The sequence below is a fragment of the Carassius auratus genome, chromosome 17 (genome assembly GCF_003368295.1).
Source record: "Carassius auratus strain Wakin chromosome 17, ASM336829v1, whole genome shotgun sequence".
Classification (NCBI taxonomy): Eukaryota; Metazoa; Chordata; class Actinopteri; order Cypriniformes; family Cyprinidae; genus Carassius; species Carassius auratus.
The window spans coordinates 10,711,842-10,732,402 of NC_039259.1; the positions used below are offsets into that span (position 1 = coordinate 10,711,842).

A 20,561-nucleotide genomic window follows, 5' to 3' on the forward strand; every position below is an offset into this window, starting at 1 on the left:
GGTGTCACTTGTGCTTTTGTTTGGTTGATCCTTTTCATCTTTTTTGATGGATGCCATTGAAGTATTGGCTGAAGCCAGACGGGCTCGACCTGGGGAACCGGGGCTATCGACATTAATGGCAGGTTTGGACATCCAGTGCAGGATTCGTGTGGAGGGACGGTGGTGAACAGCGAGTTGGCGAGAGCTGTATCCAGACATCGCAATTCCCAATGCACCCAGAAAAACAGCCAGCCGCGGCACTGCAAGATCCGGAGCTCTTTTGGTCACAGTCTGTACGGTGGACGTCTGACAGAAAATGGAAATCCATGGTTATATTGCATGATAAACTGACAAACATTAACCTTCAGGTCACGTTCAATTAGAGACACCTTAACCTGTCTGACTGATGACTCATTTAGTTTGGCTTAATAATTAAAGAGCTCACTAAAATAAATCATCATGATAATTCTGTAACAGCTTGAAATGGATTGTAATCACAACAGTTTTCCAATACAATAATGGCCAATTAAAGGCCTAATCGGAGATAATAGCAATTGAAATCAGACCATTTGGAACGCTGTAAAATTATTATTATTCACTATTACATCAACATCCAGGAAGCTTTATGAGTTTAGCCCTGCAGTTCTGCCCCAATTTAGGTGTAAATACACAAAACTAATAACGTCTGCTGAGGATTCTTTCAGTTTATCTGTATGTTACTGTAGTTTTTTTTAATTCATGAGATTCTTTTACTCACCTGCAAGTAGCGGATGTGTCCTAAAGTAGGACGCGAGAGACCAAAAAACATATCAAGTTAGTCCTAAGGCCTCTGAGCTTTGTTTGTGAGCAGGACCTCTTCCTCTGGTTCCTTGTTTCTCTCCTTCAGAAAGAATGAGGCTTCTCAGAGGATAGAGCTCACTCTGGTAGGACTGCACGTCTATCACCGTCTTGCTCTGAACAGAGCTTATATAGAGAGAGAGGGCCCGTCTGTCTGTGTTTGTCTCAATGAGATTAGCAAAATGAGGCTAGCACGCACTTGGACATGCTAGCTATGACGACAGTGGCAACTGAGGGATGCGGGGTTAAGATGTTGTGACGGATGACATCCTTGTATAACCTGGCATGTGTACTGCAAAGCCGGAAAGAGCTATAAAGTCTAGTCACACAGGTCAGAGGTGACCCAGTTATCAGAACAAAAAGAAAACAAAAAAAAAGTCTAATTTTGAATATATTTTTATTTGAATAAGTTTTAAAATTTGATTTATTCCTGTGATGACAGTGCTGAATTTTCAGCAGCCATAACTTCAGTATCATATGATCCTTCAGAAATCATTCCAAAATGCTGATTTGGTGCTCAAGAAACATTTATTATTATCAATGTTGATAACAGTTAATATATTTTTATTTATATATGAGGCTTTACTGTCACTCAAACATTAATGTAATGCAATAAATGCAATAGAAAGGGATATTTTTCATTCTGACTCTAGGCTTATGGATGCCAGTGAAGATCCTAGAAACAAAAACAGTATTTCGCAGATGTTTCTGCCACCATTGTCTCACTTACTCACCTAGTTAAATATCGGTTTGTTGCTACACTTCAAAATGAACCAGTCTGGAGTTTTGCCTCAGGGTAGAGAACATAATAAACAGTGGACAGCAGAATATTGTCTTTCCCAACACAAAACCATAGTCCCTTCAACCACACAATGTTTTATCTGTCTGGGGACACTGGGGACTGACAAATCTTATGTTTTATGAGGACCTGTTAAATAAATAGGCCTGACTCAGTGGCAGATCATTTAGCATGTTTAAATTAAATTGCTTTTCCGAGCACTTCTGACTGGCAGATATTCGCTCCACCTCTTTGCAGGATTGCCTCTCATCTTCTGAGTGGATATTCAGTCCTGATCCATAAACCGTAAACTGCGATATTAAAGCTGCAGTGAGCCTTTAGTCTTAGGATATGCTGCATTTACTGCTAAAACAAGATGATTAGATATTTTATTTTGTTCTTTTCAGCTGCTACTGTATAATACCATCATCACACCTGCTGTGTCTTTCACACCATATTCCAGCTGGTGTAAAGACATATCTCCGCGAGAAACGGCAGGGTTGACATTTCCAAACACTGTAACACAATGGGACGCAATAAAAAATTATTCTCTGTCTGAGCCAACCCGGATGCATGGGATCCTATAATGGCATCCAAGTCTGTTGCGAGTTGCTTTGTGTTGCAGATCAGCACAAACACACGTGGTGCAGTCTAGACGATGCATACATAAAGTCGTTCTTCCTTGACGTCATGGATAAGCCATCGAATCAGTTTAAATGGATCATAGTAATAGTGCACTGCAGGTAGGTATATCAAACAATCACTGAAACAAGCACACATCGGTTTTCCTTTCACAAATTGAATTCAAACTTTAATAAATATCTTTATAGACATTTTTCTAGTCACACTGATAGTCACAGTGGATTGTCACATTGATGACCCAAAGTAGCTAATTGAATAGAAAAACAAAATGCAAATGAGGCACTGGTTTGGGTAAATGATGTTAAAGCTTAGATGTCATGATCCAAACAAGCTGTGAGATCAGCGAGGAGCTGCTGACGTTCTGATGTTAAGATAATTAGCCGATAAGAGGCTAAACCACAGACTCCCCATAATGAGCTGAGGAAGACCGTTGACCCAGAGTCACGGTCACGGTCAACACTGTTTGTGGTGCAGTAATATACTTCTCGGGGAGTGTACTGATGGCATGCGAAGAAAGAATGAGCAGCAGAGAATGTTTAAAAAAAAAAAAATTTTTCGTAAGTAATTATTAATGTGAAGACAAGATAAACTAAAGTACATCATTCAAATAGTTGCTAAAGCTGATTGATCCTGGTTTTCTTGAAATCCTTGACTATAAAACAGCATGACTGAAGATCTCTTTTTTTATAATGAGATATCACAATCAGGGACCTGCTGGTTATTCAGTCATTTTCCTCTCAGGCGCTGAATCTGGGGGCGTCATGTCCTCGGCTGTCTCTGCATGGGCAGAATCTCTGCCAGCCAATACTCAATAAGTGTGCAGACTACTGAAACCTCTTCTGTAAAACAAGAAAGAGAAAGAAATGATCATCTAGTAAATGTGTTTTCTAAAGTTTTGTTAAGGTTTTATCTTCTGCCTGCATTTGGTTGATAATCTTGGCCAGATCTCTCTTGTAAAAGAGAACAAAAATAAAAAAATTATATATATATATCTATCAGTGGGACCAAATAACGGCTATATAATAAAAATTGCTTTAGTGAAATGCACCATAGCACCTGTATTTTCAAAAATAATTTGTTATTAGGAAGTCTGAGGGAAACCACAAAAAAACAAACAAAAAAAGAAGAGTAACAGGGTCAGTGACCTGCTGCTGGAAATAATGGTGTATGAATGTAAAATAGAAAAGATAAATGGTATGTCCTGTGGTTGTTGTGGAGACAGGAGCTATGTTTAGGTGTCACCGTGGACACCTGTGCAGAATGTCCTGAATCCGCTGGGTGCGTGTAGCTCCTCATGAAAACACTGATCATCTTGTTAAGGTCTAATCGGTCTTCACGAACGCACGTACACATACATGCATGTATACATTAAAGGTCATGCAAAAACACTATGGGCACATTCTTTGTAAATGCAGACTTTGTTAAGTCTATAAAGTTAGTCTCCAATTTAATTGAGTGGTATTGTTTTTTTTTAAATGTTTATTAAAGAAGTCTCTTGTGCTCAACAAAGCATCTTGGGAGGTCCAAACACCCACACTCACCTGCAGGTAATGTGCTTGTGTGTCTGAATTCTTGCAGCTGTGATTTTAACTGCCCTTCATTCTTCACCAGTACAGCCCTAAGTCCACACAGCCTAGAGATCTCAGCAGGGGGCAGCGTCCTGCCTGAGAGACGAGAGAACAGAGCCTCTGCTGCAGCGAGGGAGAGAGAGGGGGCGCTTTCTACACCGGACCCTGAAGAGAAAGAATAGCAATATATATACACATTTTTTACATAGTGGTATTAGTGGTAGTGTATATTATACACACAATGTCCTTTATATCCTCATTAATACAGAATATATATATATAATTTAAGTGTATAGTAAAATGTTATACCAGAGTATTTGAGATCAGAGAGGTAGATCTCCTGTGTTGAACGAAGGAAGTCGAGCACCTCCTCTGAATTTCCATCTCCTCTCTGTGCATACGTGAATTCAACAGCTCTTGCTCGAGGCACCAATCCAAGAGCTTGGACTTTCTCTTTGTGGCGTTTTTTCTTCATCTTCCTCTTTCTGTTCTTGCTGAGCTGCTCTGTGCTGACTGAGCTTCCAGTGTCCCCTTCATCACTGGGATGTGCAGCATCTGTCTGGCCCAGTATAGCGCCCTCCGCTGCAGGGGTGGATACTTCCTCTGTGGTATTGGGTAACACTTTTTTCTTTCTCCTCCTTTTCCTCTTTTTATATAACTCATGGTCATCAGCATCTGAAAAATCCAAAAATGGCTCATTGGTGAGGAGGATTATGGACTTTCTCACAGCATTAGAATTATTACAAAGGGTTTTTAAATCCGACAGACATCAGGCTCCATTCTCTGGAGAAAGAGGTTTAAAGTGGCTGATTTGCCATGAACAGATTTAAATAAATTCACTATAACAACTGAATGACATCAGTTACAGCCTCATTACATTTACATTTTTGCTCTAGGTAGACTCTTTCAAATAAAAATCATCCTACAAGAAACGTATACGTATTATAAGAAGCAATTACCAGAGTGGATAGTGCACACACACACACACCCCTTTGCCCTTTCAGTAGTTTTCTGCAGGCATTTCAAGCTCCTCAGGACTATACAAACACACTGAGATGTGCTGAGCTATTGATTTTTTTTTCATCTGTATTCAGAGCCGAGGAACTGACCGCACATCTGAGCAACACACCGCAGGAAGCAAAGATTCAGCTCATCAGCATACAGCTCGTACAATGAGACCAGTTCGTAATAAAGGAGGGACTAGCGAAGCCTCAATAACATAGACAGTATGTGTTTGTGTGTGTGTCTGTGTGAGAGAGTTGTGAGCAAAGTTATTGCAGCTCTGCAGGTCCATTGAGGTCTATTCACATCATTAGCAACAAAAAGACAGTAGGAGGAGGAAAAAGAGTTTTTTAGTGAAAGAGGAAAGGAGTAAAACATGGACACTAAGCCAAACACTGCATCTGAATTAAAAGACTTGGAGCTGTGGGATGAATAATCTGTAACAACAAATGTCACCTATTATGAGGAAGGTTGCTATTAGGATGCTATTACAATTAGATTTCATACAGGACAAATACAAGTTTCCAAAGGATGTTAAACAGACCCTCATTTTGGTAAACTCATCTTGTCTATATCAATACAACAGGAGAAGCAGGAAAGAGTCTCAAATTGGCCAAAATAAAATATCACAGATGATCAGAAATCAAATCAAAAATATCAAATCATCTCAATCTGATTACCTTTTGTTTGTGTGATTTAAACATACAAATTCTGAGTCATTTTCAAGATGAGAAATCCAAACCGTTTTTGACTAAGGTTGTTAATTCTGAGTTTTTATTCTGGGTGCACAGTGGCTTAATAATATGCTCCACTGAATCAAATGATTTGATCATTTGGATGCACAAAAATATATGCACAAATTAAAATGACCGCCCCCCACCCAAAAAAAAAAAAATAAATCACCCAAACTTTAAAAACACAACTGATCAGCTAAATTAATATAAAAGTATTAATAAAAAAGTAAAATATAAAACAAATTATCAATATAAGGCTGTCGAATGGCTAATATGTATTTGATTATTTACAGGCATTACTAGGATCACTTCACCACAACTACTGATATCCATTTCCTGCAGGAGAGTTTGATTAAAAGAGAAATAAAAGGAAAGATAATGATGTTTTTCATCTAAAAGATAAAGTGTTTTTATTCAGATACAAAAGCGTTGTTAACAACTCACCGGCTGGGCTGTCCTCTGAGTCAGTGGGATCTGGATTGGATGGTGTGACCAAATCCTCCTCACTATTAATGAGGTAGCCTTCAGGAGGAGGAAGAACAGTGTAGAGCTTTTTACCTTGTACAGCTGTAGTCTCCTCATTACCTTAAAGAGAGAGAAGGAAAGAGCAGTCAATTCCCTTTGTTAAAACTTCAGGGGAGCACTTCGCCCCCAAAAAGAAAATTGGCTGAAAATGCACTCCCCAGGGCATCCAAGATGTAGCTGTGTTTGTTTCTTCCTCAGAACAGATCTGGAGAAATCTAGCATTACTTGCTCACTAATGGGTCGTCTCAAGTGAATAGGTTCTGTCAGAATGAGATTTCAAACAGCTGACAAAAAAAATCGAATAATTCACAAGTAATCACTGCAGAGGATCTACTGGTGATGTAAATGTATCCAAATCTGTTCCAATGAAGAAACAAACTAATCTACGACGTGGATGGCCAAAGCGGGAGTAGGGGAGAACATTTGATTTTTTTGGGTGATCTATCAACTATGAAGCACACTCAGTCTTACCTGACTTCTTGTGTGGGATTGACTGAGGTCTTTTTACAGGTGGCACAGGTGCAAGTATACTCTGCTCCTGGGCAGCAGGGTACAGTCTTTGCAGGACCTTGGACTGGAATACTAATATAGAACATCGCTTAAATATAATCTCGTTTATAGTCAAGCCCCTGATGTCAACAAAAATCACGTGCAGGGTTAACTTACAAGCATCTGTAGCACGTCAACATTGTAAACATTTAAATTTACAGTTTTATTCAGTGCCTCCTTCTTACCTTCTTTTCTGACGGACATATCAGCGGCAGAAATGTATAACCTTTTTCCTCAAGAGCATACAAAATTCCATACCATTCTTATAATTAAAATATACTTTTGGATATGGTGTAAACCGTAATAAATGGCAAGACGCAGCTCAGGAGTACCATATTTAATTTATGACTATTTTAATAATTTAGATTTAAGGATTTAAAACGTAACGCATATAAGAAAATGAGCAAGAAAATCGCACAAATAAGCCATAAACTGCAAAGAAAATCCCGCCGTGCTGCTGCATAGCGTTGTTACACTTCCGACCTCACCATGATGGCGGCTGAGCGTGCGGCCGCGTCCTCCTGAACTTCGCCATCCAGCGGCGAGGACAAGCGCTACAGCAGCTCCAGGGAGCGCCGCATCTGCTGAGCACATGCACTCTCAAAACTTCGCTGCCATCCTCGCCATGTAGCCGCAAGCTCAAGGAAAACCTAGAATGTCAGCGTGGAAGAAGGTACGTTCAGCAAACTGTGCATGCCTGTTTTTTTAAACGTGCAGAAGAAAACTAAAGTCTACTCTGAGCCTGTGTGCGGCGGCGCGCGGGATGCAGAGCTCGGCATTACATCACTCACCTGCCGAGAGAAGGCGTGACACTTTCACCTGCCGTATTTCAGGTGGATTCAACCAAAACTCCGAACATTTGCTTTTCTAGGTTTAACAGAAATGTAACTTTTATCTTATCTAAGTTTATTTAACAATGTATTTAACATTCTTGAACATTGATCATGACTTGTAAACGACTTCTTTGTTTGTAACTGGCTAGTGCAATTAAAAACGTCTAATAATTATCCATTCTTATTATGCATACAAGATTAAATATGTATATTTAAAACAACTTTTTTATATGCAAACTGTACTGATACAGTTTACAGTCATCCAGTATTAGGTTATATATCCATGGGAAATTTGGGGTGATAAATTCCTCATGTTGCTCTTACTCTATGGGAAAACTATAATTATTACAATTCAAATAAATTTCTTAATTTATCAGAATTGGATGATCTTGTATATTTACCTGTGCATGCAGATTTCCAATGTTATTTTATGTAGATGATGTATTAATTTAAAGTTAATCTTTAAAAACACTAAGACTTTAAATGTGATCTTTTGCAAATCCCAAAATAAATGTACATATTTTTTTATAATTTATGATTTATGAGTTATTGGCCATAACATAATTATTCAGTATCAGGGCTAACCTATTACAGTCAATCAGTGTTGTAAAGAAACATTCACATTTGTTGAGATGACATTCACAGCTCTGTCCAGTTGAGAATTAATGGATGCTGTTGGGTTAACAGTGGAAGGATGTTGCTGTGTGTGTGTGTGTGTGTGTGTGTGTAGCTTTTGCTGGAAAAGCTTAAGGATTCCAAGATTGCTTACTATCATACCCTGCAAATGTGTGTGTGTGTATGTGTGCGCGTGTGTGTGTGAGTGACTGCAAGAGAGCAAATTTGACAAAATATGCATCCATTATCTAAACCATTCTCTAAAATGACTCTAAAGACGCCCATTTTAAACATATTACATAAGCCAGCAGTCGATGCAGTACAAAGCTTCCCAGATGCAGCTGTCTGTCAATGTAAGTGCAGGGTGCAGCATTCATTTGCAGTTTCAAACACCGGCTCTACAGAAATAACTCAGACTGGCAGATTCAGCTTTCTCTGTATCTTGCACTTATGCTGATAGACAGCACATATAACTGGGGATCTGAAGGGTTCTGTGGTCCATGCTGAGAGTTTATTAAAGCTTCTTATATAGCAGTCTTGCCTGTAAATATCTTTAAACACTGTTTATTCAGTTCGGATACTTGACTTCAAATTGGTTTTGCACAGGTGTGGAATTTTGTTCTAGTTATTTGGGATGCAATCAGTGATGAGCCAATATTAGCATTTGTTCAATTATTTAGTATCAGCAATTTCAGCATTGTAATTCGAGTTTAATGTTGGTTTAGTTGGTCAGTTCTGTTTTAATGACCTCTAAACCGTATATTTGGCCAACCTTTAATAGCCCATCCCTACTACAGGTTATGATACGGTTCATAGTGCAGGTCCCTCTTTTGTTCTATCCCTATAGTTGTCTTGGAAGTGAAGCCTTTTGAATAAAACACTCCATGAGATTGCTTTTATTTTTAGCTCATATCTGGAACCATAAAACATTATGACAGGAGAACTCATGGACATAGAGGCACAAGATGCTTTTCGTGTTTCACATGTGTGCTTGTCATCTGTTTGAATGGCAGGTAGTGTTTCTGTGTGTGTGTCTGTAAGCTATGTGTAGTTATAGTTGTTTCTCCCATTCATTATGCAGGCATGTGTTAAGGCTTCTTTGGAAGCTTTGCTGCCTGGCAAGATAAGTAGGAAAATAGCAAGAGAAGAGGATGGCATGAAAATGAAGTTGATAATGCATAATTTCCTCTATTTTTATGTTTAGATTATTTAGTGCATAATCTAACACTTAATTAAAATTAACCTTTAAAAATCGGAATAATTTAAAAACCAATTATTTTTTTAAATTGTAATCTTTTGGACATCTCAGAACATAAATCCATTTTAATGCTGAAATTACAATACTGTGTGATGCCTAATTCAATTGAATTGTTTAAAATAAGTAATTTTTGTGTGTTTTATCATTTATTTATTTGCACGGTATAGTATAAAAAGTTTTGATGGCCATTTATAATTTAATAATATATATCATAGAATAGAAATACCGGTGCTTTTTCATTAATTGAAATAAAATAAAATATACATATTAAACTTAAAAAAACTTGGCCTTGGCAATTATCTGAAATGAAATTATTTAAAGTACTAAAATGATTAAAACTAAAAATGACATTAAATCTAAATTGAATCTAATGAAAATGACAAAAGCGCAGAATTACTAATATAAACTAATATATATATTAATATATGTAGAAATAATACTAAAAATAACATTGGTGCCTGCTGGGTTTTAAGTAGGTTACAGATAATATAATAATATTTTGGGAAAACAGGTTAATTAAAAAAATATTATTATTAATTTTACATTTACATCATTGGAGTCTGATAATAAAAAAAGAGAAGTAAATTCAGGGTTAAAAATTCTCACCCTTTTTGTAGTTTCTGACCTTTTCATCTCTGACTGTAGGTTAATCTTGCTGTATTTTTTGGGCCATAGCGTGAAACATTTCACCAGAAAGCACTGTAATTAGTCCCGCTGTCTCAGAGCTCCTCCTTCCCCAATTACTCTGGGAATTAAGAGGTTCTGAAAAAAACGTGAGTTCTGGAAGCCTAAGATATGCGCACACATGCACGCATAGAGCAACCCCAGAGAGTGTCTGCTTGTGCCGCAGAGTGTTTTTTCTTTTTCCCTGATTGTGACAGTTGGAGCTATTTAGTAATTTAGAGAGCTGCGATTAGACACACACTGATTATATACACACTGATTAAGCACACCGTGAGTGTACACACACTGATTACACAGAGATTTCACACACACTCTATCATGATCCAGCTGCTCCCCTGTGGAAAGAGGGTCAGCTAGGGCAATGATTATTGTACAGACAGATTCTCCATCACACAATATATTTACATTTACACACATAATCTTTTGGCAGATGCTTTTATCCAAAGCAACTTAGAAGCAATGGAAAAACAGAATAGAATAACAATAGAAGCAATAAGACCAGCAAGAGAACAACAACAGTATACAAGTGCCATGACAAGTCTCAGTTAGTCTAGCATAGAGCCCGAATCGTTTTTTTTCCCTTCAAAAATAGGATAGACAAGAAAAGGTAAGTGCTAGTATAAGTTGGTCAAGTGCTGGCGAAAAAGATCCACCAGCTGTGCACTGTCCAGGGAACCTCTTTGGGATGGCACCACAAGGCGTTGTTCCCTTGAAGAGCGCAAGCTTCTGGAGGATGCATAAGTTTGAACTAGTGAGTTTAGGTATATTGGTGCCGTGCCAGTGGTCGTCTTGTAGGCAAGCATCAGTACCTTGAATTTGATGCGAGCAGCTACTGGTAGCCAGTGTAACCTCATGAGGGGAGGAGTACATGAGCTTTTTTGGGCTCATTGAAGACAACCCTCACTGCTGCATTCTGGATCAGTTGTAGAGGCTTGATAGTACATGTAAGAAGGCCCGCCAGGAGAGCATTACAGTACTCCAGCCTGAAGAGAACAAGAGCTTGGACAAGAAGTTGGGTGGCTTGCTCTGACAGGAAGGGTCTAATCTTCCTAATGTTGTATAAGGCAAATCTGCAGGACCGGGTCGTTGTAGCAATATGGTCTGTGATGCTTAACTGATGATCTATCACAACTTCTAGGTTTCTGGCTGTCCTGGAAGGACTTATGGTTGACGAACCCAGCTGTATAGAGTAGTTGTGATGAAATGATGGGTTAGCTGGAACCACCAGGAGTTCTGTCTTAGTAAGGTTGAGCTGAAGGTGATGTTCATCCAGCTAGAAATGTCACTCAGACAGGCTGCAATGTGAGCAGCTATCAACGGATCATCTGGTTTGAATGAGAAGTAGAGTTGAGTGTCATCAGCATAGCAGTGATAGTAAAAGCCATGCTTCTGAATGACAGATCCTAATGACGTCATGTAGATGGAGAAGAGAAGTGGTTAAAGTACTGAGCCTTGAGGAACCCCAGTAGCAAGAAGTTGTGACTTAGAAACGTCACCCCTCCAAAACATGCTGAAGGATCTATCAGAGAGGTAGGACTTCAACCACAGGAGTGCAGTTCCAGAGATGCCTATCTTTCTGAGGGTGGACAGTAGAATCTGTTTTTTAACTGTGTCAAAAGCAGCAGACAGATCGAGCAAGATGAGAAATGAGGATTTGGAAGCTGTTCTTCTTTCCACTCGCAGGGCTTCAGTAACTGAGAGCAGGGCAGTCTCAGTTGAGTGGCCGCTTTTGAAGCCAGTATGGTTGGTGTCCAGGAGGTTGTTCTGTACAAGAAACATAGAGAGTTGGTTGAACACAACTCGCTCAAGTGTCTTTGCAATGAATGGAAGAAGGGATACCGGTCTGTAGTTTTCTAGAAGTGCTGGATTTAGAGATGGTTTCTTAAGCAGTGGGCTTACCCAAGCCTGCTTAAATTCTGAGGGAAATGTACCAGAGTGAAGAGAGGTGTTGATAATGTGAGTAAGTGAAGGTATGACTGAAGAAGAAATCGCTTGAAGAGGGTGAGTGAGGATAGGATCAAGTGGACAAGTAGTAGGATGACTGGACAGGATAAGTTTGGAAATGTCCATCTCTGAGAGTGGAGAGAAGGAGGAGAGAGAGTTTGTATTAGTCGTGATGAAATTTTCATCAGTCAGCGGTGTGGAGAATTGGTCATTGATGGTTCTTGTCTTATTTGTGAAGAAACCTGGAAAAAAAACTACTGTATTTCATATAGTATGAAAAATGGATCACTGAAAAATCATTAAAAAAGAACTTGCATTCTTTTATCTCTTTTATGACTTGCACTCATGCATGTTTCTAATGAAATCTGTTGACTGTCTCAAGTGGTTAGATGAGTTTTAATTGGCTTTTTTATTTGCTAAGTGAAACTCCAATGTGTTATCTGAGATGAGAGGGAAGCCCTTGGGTTTATGAGTCTGTTTTCTTTTTTTTTCTTCTTCTTTTTTTTTAGTGTTCTCACTTTATCCTGGTCACAATCGACTAAGCAGAACATTGAACGTGACAGTGCACTTTAGTTTGGGCAGAAAAATGAGCTCTTGGTTGCCAGCTCCTCTGTGTCAGTTCCCCTGCACCAGGAGCTCAGGGGAGCGTGGAGGTTCATTAACTCTAAAGAAAACAGTCAATTTCATTTTGTGCCGTGTGATGCCAGTGCAGGTACCCACACGGCACCAAGCTCATTTCTTTATTTCTTGGCTGTTTCTGTGAGAGCTTGGGTTGCTGTGTTAATAAAGTTAACAACATCTTTGATCTTGCTGAGATTTTCTCACTAAAAAAGAGTCTCCATCTCAAACATTTTCAGATCTAATGTACAGAATGCAATAGCAAATCTTTTTTTTATCTGAGGTGTTGAAATCAGGTTTATTTAAGGAATTGATGCATCAGACTGGTGAGAATTTCCAGTGTATCTGCAATATTTTTAATAGTTTTGTCACTTGCTTCTTTCACCACACAAGTCAATTTTTTTATATTCTTTTATATCAAATTCTCTGTTAAACCTCATGTTGTGATTCAGTGTTATGCATTAAATTAACACTGTAAAATGTTCTGTTAATCATTATAAAATGTATGATATTTTATGCTGCTGTTCATCTATTCATCAAAGAGTCCTGAAGAAAAGTATTACCATTTTCACAAATATATTAAGCAGTACTACTGTTTTCAGCATTGATAATAAGAAGTAATGTTATAAGATCAGCATATTAGAATGATTTATGAAGGATCATGTGACACGGAATACTGCAGTAATGGCTGCTGAAAATTTAGCTTTACAATCACACGAATAAATAACTTTCTTAAATATATTTAAATATAAAACAGTTATTTTAAATTGCAATTTAAAGTGTTGTTTGAAAATGTCTTCTAAAATGAACATTTTTTATCAGGCTGTGTAGGTTCAGTAATTTAACTTTAATGGCAATAAATAGATTATTTTCATTGCCATTAAAGTGAAATAACTGAACCTTAACATAGAAGCCTGAGAAAAATACAAATTTTAGAAGAAGTTTTTAGATGTCACTTAGAGGATTTTGCATCTGAACTCTTCATTTGTCTATTTTGTTGATCAAATGAATTCAGCCTTGGTGAGCACGGCTTCTTTTAAAAACAAAAAATCTGATACCAAACTTTTGAATAATTAAAAATAATTATAAATTATAAAATTATAAATAAACAGAACAGTCAGCAGAATACAGCAGATCTACTTAAGAGTCTTTCCTCTTTGTGAACCAGTGCAAGGCCGTGTTGCTCAATATCAGCAGGACTCCTGTGTGTCCTTGTGCACAAACTGGTCAGCAGTTTCTCTCTGATTGGCTGCTTTGAGTTTAATTTGACTTTTGAGCTTTAGTTCAGGATGCAGTGTGTGATGATGTCTGTTCTGTGCAGGGGAACCTTGGAATTGCTCTTGCGTGAAATTTCTCTCTCTCTCCTTACCTCTTGATTTCAATTTCAGTTCTCTCTCTCCCTCACTCTCTGATGGCTCATCTGAATTGTAGGCGCAGGTTCCACAGCTTGATTAGCATTCTGAGGATGTAGTCTTGAGGATGCAGACTTTGGATTGAGAGCTACAGTACAGCTCTAAAATTAAGTCTTGAGCAAATGCTGAACTCATTCGAGTGCACCTGAGATTCTGTTTCAATAGATTTAAGAGTGACATGGTTTTATTGCACTATAATTCGTCTACACTAATGACATAATTAAAATCACCTTTTTTATATAGCATGTTAAAGCTTTTCAAAGCAGCTTTACAGTGTTAAACAGGAAGGTCTTTAGTAAATGTCTGGATTATTTTATAAAACTAATTTAGTTGCTATTTAGTTAGGAGACCTTGTGAAATTATCATTGTTCCTTGTAACTTTTTTTTTTTTTGCACATTATTATTTTTTTACTATTACTCTAACTTAATTGAAATGTTATTGAAGCTAAAGCTGTACTTTTACTTTTTAAAACATGGTGAAAAAAACAACAACAAAAAAATCTTTAAATGCAAACACACATTGTATGTAATGGCCCCTCAAGGCCAGTTCACACCAAAGACAAAATAAATAAGGAAATGATAATATGACGTTTTAATAATTGTTCTAATTCTGTGTGAATAAGGACAATTACCAGCCACAACAATAATGACACGGAGGAATTTGAAAAACTGTGTTAGTTGCAACTGCAGCCAAATGCTAATATGAATTGTTTAGACTGTGTTCTAATCAGATTCCTCATTTAGCTTATTTCATAAATGTTAATCTGTTTTCTGTAAGCTTCCTCCAGTGAGCTAAATACATTCATGGAAGAGTGAAACCATTTATTTTGGGAATGAGGGATTGTGACACATTCTTCCCTTTTCTTTCATTTACATTGTGCACACTTAATTTCACTCTCTTTCTCTCTCTTTCCATCACACTCTATCTTTCTAACACTAAACCCAATAGTCCTCTGTCTACTCTATTTTATCTCTGCCAACACACAAGTGATAATTTTCCAGCTGATTGGTTAATAGCCCCTTCTTTTGTGTGCTGTGTAGAGCCTCTGCGCACCTGAATCCTCCAGTTTGAATCATCAGATGCTCAGCATGACCAAAGACTAGACTATTCTATTCTATTCTATTCTATTCTATTCTGTGTTAAATGATAATAATGAACTATTTAATGTTAAGGTTCTCTAGTTGTCTACATGCTTTTGTTGGTTTTGTCAGATTTTGAGAATGACTTGTGATAGTTTTGGAGACATCAGTTAGACTGGGTGGAAAATTATAATCAGTTCATTAGTAATTTTCCACTTTATGCTGTAAATGGTTTTGTGAAGTGTAGTACCGATACCACCCGGCCACTAGATGGCAGTGACATTCTAATATGCCTTCGGAGGGTAAATTTGTTCCCCTTGACAATAGATGTGAAATGCAGCTAAATGGAGATTGATTTATGGCTATATATGCTCAATTCAGCATAACTGTAAAATATGAGCAATGAAAAAAAAGGCTCAGAGTCTGAAGGATAGCACATAAAATCTCATCTTCAGAACTTTTCAAAGTCGTATACTGTTTCTGTTTAGAGAGCAAAATGTAAACTTTCAGTGCAGACCTTGAGCCAAAACACATCACCAAACACCACATGTACTATATGGGCTACAGTATTGGGACACCCCCATCTTTAAAACAGAAAAAGGCACTTCCAAATCTGGCAACAAAGATGGAAACATAGCACATGCATTTAAAAAGTGTATTTCCATCTCTGTTGCAACAGTTTTGGAAGTATCTAAAGTCATTGGTGTTAGGTGATGAGTTTTTGGCTCATGGTCTGCATTTAAAGTCACACCAGAGGTGTTCAGATCAGGACTGGGCTTTGTACAGACCAGTCAAGTTCTTCCATACGGACTCAGTCAATCATTTCTTTTTGAACCTTGCCTTATACACAGAGGCACTGACATGTTAGAATAGAAAAGAGTCCTTTCCAAACTGTTGCTATACAACTAAAAGCACACAATTCCCTAGAATATCATTATATGCTTAAACATTAGTAATTTCCATGAGTACAAATCTTAGTAGTTAAACTAGTTTATCAGAAGGGGATGTTCCAATATTTTTGGCAATATAGTGTTTATCGGCAACCAAAATCAAATGTTGTTATATGCTCATATTGATACTTTCATACTTCATCTGCATATATTGATTACATAGCACACTGTTTCTTCAGTACTGTTTTATGGTGGCCTTGAAGACATGCAATTACCATGTGAACTTCCAGAAACACATAAGTCAGAGAGAAGACTGGATTTATGAAGGAATTATGGAACAAAGGCATGGTCGAGTTACATCTGATTCAGCATGAATGAGAAGTTTATCCCTGTACTCAACTCTAATACACACTTTCCTGATCTCATGGACGTGCTGATGGTGTCGGATTTGAGCATTTTGTGTGTAAAGAAGTCTCTGTTTTCTGTCAGAGAACAAATTTGTGTTCTAATCTCCTGTTTTGGCTTCTTTCTCCCGCTAACACGTAAAGAGATTCTCAGTATAACATTTTTCACCCACACTGCCGTTCCTGCCTCGTTCATACACACAGCCGGGAAACCTGGGGGCCAATTAACGCTTTCCAAACCTGACAGCCCCTGCCTGTAATTAATGGCTGTTTAGACTGCACGCGCATTCATGCATGCTTGTTCTCATTTTCTTTTTTATTTCTTCGTTTCTCTTCCTCCTCCCCTGATGCTTCTATCTTTCTCCCTACCTGACAGGTGCTGCTGAGCATACTGCAACAACGCTGCTGTATCCTCCCAGACAGGAACACAGGTAAAACCACACACCTGTCATTCAAATGCAACAGTATGTTTTGATCTGGAGCCTGAGCCGTTTTGGTGTGTCTACAGGAAGAGATGCTGATCTTTGAGTTTGTGTGTGTTAGACAAGCCCGTACACATTGTTTTTGGTCTAACGTGATTGATTGAGCAGGTAGAAAATTTGATAATAATAGATTTACTGAGGTACTCACTGTGCATCTGCTCCAGAGAGTCTGACTGTGTTAGTATCAATATGATGTAGATACAGCTTCACATATTTGTTCTCAAAATAGAACAAAACATTTCTTTGGGGATTAATAATCAACATTTGGAGCAAAACCTGGAACAAATATTGATTTTGAATAAAGGTTTACCGTAGGGAAAGAATGGATTTGATGACTGAGTGTGTTTGGATTGTACCTGAGCTTCTTGCACTTACAGTTTCCTCCATTTAATGGTAACCAATTACACTCATTTTAGATAATTAAGTCAAGCATTTGTGAATGTACTTGGCAGCACAACGGATGAACTAGAGGACTTTAAAAGCTAAAATGGAATGCATTTGTTTCCTCTAAAAATAGTGATGCAATTTACATACGACAAGGTAACATTATGCTTTTTTTTCCTTCATATATTTCATGGCGGATGGAATATATGTATGCATTTATACATTAAGCCATTTATTGTCTATCTATCTATCTATCTATCTATCTATCTATCTATCTATCTATCTATCTATCTATCTATCTATCTATCTATCTGTTTGTCTGTGTCTGTCTGTCTGTCTGTCTGTCTGTCTATATATAATGTTATTGCAATGTTATCTCAATTCAGATTTTTAGTTTATATCCTTTATCTATATTTTGGGTTTATAAATTTAATTAAATTAAATGTATGCATTTAGCAGATGCTTTTATCCAAAGCGACTTACAGTGCATTCAGGCTATCAATTTTTACCTATCATGTGTTCCCGGGGAATCGAACTCCCAACCTTACGCTTGATAAGCGCAATGCTCTACCAACTGAGCTACAGGAACACTCATTTTTCATTTTTAATTTATTTTATTTTAGAATTGCAAGATATAAACTCGAATTTACAAGACATAAACCCACAATTCTAAGAAAAAAACATACAAACATGATACATAAGCTCACAAAACTCACTTTTCCTCACAAAAGGGTGATATTTAAGTTAAACGTTTTTTTGTTCATTTTTAATGTTTGTGTATGTTTCACGTGTAATGTTAGTGTGTGGGTTAGTCTAAAGGATTTATAAGTTGTATGAATAAATATGTTATTAATATTTAATTGTATATAAAATGCACGTATATAACAAAAATAAAATTAATAGCATAATAATAAGTGTATAAAATATTGATGAAAATATGCTAAAACACACACAAACACATTTGTATAGGTATGTATGTTTATATATATGTATGTATGTTAAAGTATCTAAAAATCTGAATTCCCAGCTGCTCCACAGGCATTCTTAAATGCAAAGGAAATTAAGAAAATAAAGAAAATGATCAGGGGATCACTTATATTAAAGTCTGAGGATCACAATCTCCTACTCTAACACAATCATGACAAGGACAGAAGATTCATTAATGCAGCTTCATCATAATCCACAGTGCGGATGATCACATTACCATCGTTATTCTCATAAAGATTAAGTATCCTGATAAATATGAAACATTCCTTTGCTCATTAAGCATTCCTGTATTGTGTGTGCAGATGACTATGACAGCAAGGGCATTTGTCAAAACACAGCCTGATAAACAAGCATGCATAATTTTTTACATAATATGCCAAGTGGATTTCTCTGCTCTTCCTCTTGCACAACCTGTAAATTGGCTGAATGAGTTTACAGACTGACCCAGAGGTGCGTGTTTTAATTAGATAATTGAAGATGATGATGCCAGGTGCTATATTGATTTAAAAAAAAAAATTCATGACAGTAGAACATCAGTTTAGCATTATACGAGTCTTAAAAATGCAAAAAAAAAAAAATACTGACCATTGCATCCATTGGACATTTGTATTAAACCGTGGTTCTAAGTTTGGAAGTTGGTAGTTTTTATTCCCAGTGGCTGTAGAGTCTGAATGAATTGGTAGTATTTGCACCAGTGCTGTGACCATGGTTTCATCCTGTTTCTATGGAGACAATGCAGATCATGTCAGTATAGGTTCACTAACAACGCCTACCATCATTTATATCCATCCGAAAGCCATTTCACCTAATGCATCAAAGGCATTCACAGGCATCGGCTGATTTACATTTTAAATTGCAGGATTGCCTTTGCTTTAAAGCTGAGTTGAAACTCCAGATATTGAAGGTGGCCACCACAGAACTTCCCCTCATTATGCAAATTGGTGTCACTGATTTTCCTCTCTCTCAGCTTTGTATAGACCTGTTGTAAGGCAGAAAGCAGCATCTGTGAGTACAAAGAGACTGGCTGTTCTCCATCTCTGCGATATGAAGTGAGTGGCAGATGTTTGGCTATATGTAGCAGCTTTTGATAACGAGCAAGAAAACACATTTGCTTCTGGCAACGAGCTAACAATTCAGAAATAACACAAATTCAAGACTCCGTGAGTAAGATTGAGTTATAAATGTGCTTTAAAGCTTTTGAGAGTAAAGAAAAAATGGAGCACGGAAAGGTTTTTCCTCTGAGCGTGACAGCTAACAACAGCCACCCACACGACTCTTCTCGTTCTGCAACCACAGCGGATGATTGTGATAGTCAGCTACAGTATCATGTCATGAGGAGTGACATAAACACTTTACACCAGTGGTGTGTGATGGACTTCTGAATTGAAGAGGCAAAGCCCTCTTTTTTTTCAGTGTAAATTCATATTTCAGTTCCATTGATGTTAACAGTTTTTGTGTTAAAAGCTTATAGAGTACCATTTACTTGACACTTTTACTTACCTGACACTTTTTTTGCATGTCTATATAAAATGATAATTACTGCTAGTATAAATTGTACGTTTTTCAGTTTAAGTTAATTTTATAAGATACAATACTTTTTTATTGTTTTAGTTAACTATAATAACCTTTTATGACCATTAAGTTAAGCTTAGTTGAGCAATAAAAAAATAATTTATAGACTACTCTGTGTCAAGTTTTATTATAATTGTTTGTTTTTGTTTTATTTTATGTTTGTTTGCATATTTTTTTTTTAGACAAAACCCATCTGCTTTACACACAAGCTTAAGAGACTTATTTCTGGCTGTTTGACCCCATCATAGTCTCATTTGTTATTGAAATAAATGCGCTGTTTGCCTGAGGCTCTCTTTGCCCTCAGACTAGTCGACGGTTCAAGTTGCATCCATGTATGCGTGTGCCATACTCGGCTCTTAATAACCATGTTAATATTTTAGCATTGTGTTTCCATATTTTACTTTCCACTGCTTTAAATTCGGGTGGTTTGTAAGAAGTCAAGCTAAATTTCTTTAGTACATTAAGCGACAGAGGCTCTTCAATAACAATTTTTAGGGCCCGAGCACCGGTGGAGCGAGGACCGTCTTGTAATTGCTCCGTTTATTTTATTTGTTCTTGTGAATGACTTCCTTATAAATGCTAATGTTTTGATTAGTCTGCAGAAGTGCAAAGTTTTTTGGAATTGCTGATGTTCCACAAAACTTTTCATGTGGCCCTGCTTTGCATTCTTAGAAGAGCGTTTGAATCGATTTTTCAGTCCCTATAGGGATTGTGTGCAATCTCTCTCTCTCTTTCTTTCTGTCTGATATAAAGATTGCAGTCGACAGAGAAAACCCTCCTCTTG

At 37.4% G+C, this 20,561-nt stretch overlaps 1 protein-coding gene across 1 annotated transcript; it reads right to left on the minus strand.

The window, feature by feature from the left end:
- Positions 1-1,690: 1,690 nt before the first annotated feature.
- erich1 (glutamate rich 1) lies at positions 1,691-7,344 on the minus strand. The gene is made up of 6 exons (XM_026285778.1): positions 6,800-7,344; positions 6,537-6,647; positions 5,985-6,125; positions 4,114-4,479; positions 3,778-3,969; positions 1,691-3,075 (listed from the first exon to the last, which is right to left on the minus strand). Exons 1-6 carry the CDS (start codon positions 6,816-6,818, stop codon positions 2,996-2,998), a joined length of 909 nt encoding a protein of 302 aa, XP_026141563.1. The 5' UTR covers positions 6,819-7,344; the 3' UTR covers positions 1,691-2,995.
- Between the last annotated feature and the right edge of the window lie 13,217 nt (positions 7,345-20,561).

Coding starts and splice junctions, on each gene's coding strand:
- erich1 (XM_026285778.1), bottom strand. Junction 4,480..5,984: donor CTCAGAGGACAGCCCAGCCG/GTGAGTTGTTAA, acceptor TGGATTTTTCAG/ATGCTGATGACCATGAGTTA. Junction 3,970..4,113: donor CTCTGATCTCAAATACTCTG/GTATAACATTTT, acceptor CTTTCTCTTCAG/GGTCCGGTGTAGAAAGCGCC.